Source organism: Alligator sinensis, unplaced genomic scaffold (assembly GCF_000455745.1).
Source record: "Alligator sinensis unplaced genomic scaffold, ASM45574v1 scaffold1511_1, whole genome shotgun sequence".
Taxonomy (NCBI): domain Eukaryota; kingdom Metazoa; phylum Chordata; order Crocodylia; family Alligatoridae; genus Alligator; species Alligator sinensis.
In genome coordinates, this window is record NW_005843139.1 from 156,121 (window position 1) to 159,152 (window position 3,032).

The 3,032-nt window shown below is 59.2% G+C and overlaps 1 protein-coding gene across 1 annotated transcript; it reads left to right on the forward strand.

Annotated features, from left to right (window-relative positions):
* Positions 1 to 951: 951 nt before the first annotated feature.
* On the forward strand, positions 952 to 2,993 carry LOC102368577 (claudin-6). Its single transcript, XM_025193945.1, has one exon. The coding sequence runs from the start codon at positions 987 to 989 to the stop codon at positions 1,626 to 1,628; it is 642 nt and encodes a 213-aa protein (XP_025049730.1). The 5' UTR covers positions 952 to 986; the 3' UTR covers positions 1,629 to 2,993.
* The last annotated feature ends 39 nt before the right edge of the window (positions 2,994 to 3,032 follow it).

Consider the following 3,032-nt stretch of genomic DNA (forward strand, 5'->3'; position numbering starts at 1 on the left):
TCACCCCAGAGAGCCCAGGGGTCCAGGCTCCTGGATCCTCCCACCCCAGGGAACCCAGGTGTCTGAGAGCCTAACCCTAATTATACCCCTGCCCCTAACCCTACCCATGACCCTACCCCTGCCCAGAAAGCCCAGGGTCTGGGCTCCTAAACCCCCTACTCCCCCCACCCCCCCTCAGAGAACCCAGGGTCTGGGCTCCCAGCACCCAGCCCCCTCCCTTCAGAATTGGGGTGGGGAAGACCCTGGGCACTGGGAGGGCTGGAGGTGAAGGAGGGGGTGGGGTTGGATGATGGGGGTGGTTGGGTTGGGCTGATCTGGTTGGGCGGTGGAGGTGTGTCCAGTTGAGGTAGGTGGGATGACGGCTGTGGGGTTGGATTGGGTGGAGGATGGAGACAGGGCTGGTTTGGACAGGTGGGTGTGGGGTTGGTCATGGTGGCAGGGTGGATCAGGCAGGGGTGGATGCTGGAGGTGGGCTGAGTTGGGCGGGGGATGGAGGTGGGGTCTGTAGGGTTGGGCGGCTAAATTGGGTGGATGACTGAGGCGGGTCAGAGTGGGTGGGGTCAGGCTGCATGGGCTGTACAGGCAGGTCCTGTAGGGTTGGGCGGCCAGTGGTGGTGGGTTGGGTGGACAGTGAAGGCAGATGCAGTTGGGTTGGGTGGACAATGGCGGCTGGTCTGGGTGGGTGGGGTCAGGCTGGGTGAGCTATAGAGTTGGGTCTGTTAGGGCTGGATGGATGATGGTGGGCCTAGTTGGGCTGAGCAGATGGTGGCAGGGGGCTGGGTGGACAATAGAGGTGGGGTGGATGGATGCATTAGGTTGGGTGGATTATGGAGGCGGGTCCTGTTGGGTTGGGCGGACAATGGAGGCTACTCCAATAGGGTTAGGTGCATGATCCTGCTGAGTCGGGCAGATGGTCACGCATTGGGAGATCCACCCCCTGACGCCACCTGTGGCCCCTTTCCTATCCTTCTGCAGGCAGCTGAAGGATGGCATCAGCAGGGATGCAGATCCTGGGCCTGGCGTTGGCCGTTCTGGGCTGGGTAGGGGCGGCACTGGCCTGTGCCCTGCCCATGTGGAAGGTGACAGCCTTCGTGGGCAACAACATTGTGGTGGCTCAGATCATCTGGGAGGGGCTGTGGATGAACTGCATTGTGCAGAGCACGGGGCAGATGCAGTGCAAGGTCTACGACTCCATGCTGGCCCTGCCCCAAGACCTCCAGGCCGCCCGTGCCCTTATGGTGGTCTCGGTGCTGGTGGCGGCTGGCGCCCTACTTGTGGGCATTGTGGGGGCCCGCTGCACCACCTGTGTGGAAGATGAGGCTAGCAAGGCCCGGGTGGCAGTGGGCTCAGGTGCCCTCTTTGCCTTTGCCGGGCTCCTCTGCCTGGTGCCCGTGTGCTGGTCGGCCCACGCCATCATCCGGGACTTCTACAACCCCCTGGTGACGGATGCGCAGAAGCGGGAGCTGGGCGCTGCCCTCTATGTGGGCTGGGCGGCCGCCGGGCTCCTGGGCCTGGGGGGCGGACTCCTCTGCTGCTCCTGCCCCAAGGCGGACCGGACCTACAGCGCCCACTACACGGCTGCCGCCTCCCACCCCCGTAGTGACTACCCCAGCAAGAACTACGTCTGAAGGCACCGCTGTCCTCTACGTAGACCCATCTGCTCCGGGATCAGAAGCAAGACGGGTGTCAGAGGTGTCTCCTTCAACCTCCCAGATCCTGATGGACCATCCCTTCCCCCACATTCCCTCCCAAACATGGTCGGCCAATGGCAGAGGGTAGAAGATCCAACCAGAACCCCCTACCAGGTGATGTTGACCAGCCACATTGGCACCCCAACATGGTTAGCTAACAGTGGAGAGTAGAAGAGGGCCCAATGGGAGCCCCCTCTTGGGTGACATTGACCATCCAACCACACTGGGATGCCAGTGTGGCCAATGACAGAGGATAGCAGAGGACCCGACCAGAAATCCCTGCTAGGTGACGTTGGCCAACCACACTAGGGTCACCATGACGTCAGAGTTGGAAGGAGGCACCTCCCATTCCCACCTCCATAGATGTCCAAGAAACTCAAGACTCTCCTTGTCCTCCCCAGTAGCAGTTGTGTCCAGATGTGTCCCTCAAGTCAACCAATTGGAGGGGGGAGAGGGTCTTCCCTTCTATGCCCCCTCCTCCCAACCAATGATAGCTTGTCTATGCTTCCATGATGGTTTTCTTCTGCCCTATGACGTTGGCCAACCACGTTGGGGTCACCATGATGTCAGAGCTGGAAGGTGGCACCTCCACTTCCCATCATCCTCCCTCCCAAGAAACATCCTTTGAAGCCTCCTGTCAGGTGCAAAGGTCATCTCCAGGCCAGCGTCCTTCACCCAGAGCACCAAAATGGCTTCTTGTCGTTGAGATAAGATGAGGAGATCCAGTTCCTGTCTCCTTCCACCTCATTGGGCCACATTTCAACCCAAACCAGGGTTCGGGAATGCCCGTGAGGCCTTAGTCTCTGGTTTCTTCCATCAAGATGTCTACAGATGCCATTCAGTGCCAAACAGTTAAAAAATCCACCAATCCTGGCCTTCTTGCCATCCACGAAGGTGACTCTCTTTCTTTTTTTTGGACCAGGCCTCAGCCCAACCGGTTCTGGTCCCACCAGCCAATCACGGTTCATGATGCAGAAGGGGGTCTCCAGTAGAGTATGTCTACCCGCTTCTTTATGTGCCCCAAATGTCATCCCAACTTGGATGGGAAGGTGGGGTCTCCGCTTGCTGCCGTTGCCTCCATTTTGGATGTCGAAAAAAACCATTGACTGGTTGAAGATGATGGAGAAGAGAAGGCCAATCCTGGTCATCTCATAATGCAGGGAGCCGATTGGTCCAAAGAAACCTCAACCCAACTTGGGGTTGCGGAGACCCCTCACCCCTCCTCCCCCATGAGAATGTCCGAAAAATGCTGTGTAGATCCAAAGACGGTCTCCAGTTGACTCTCTTGCCTTCCCCCCCCCCCCCCCCCCCTATTGGATACAAGCGATCACACAGCGGCCC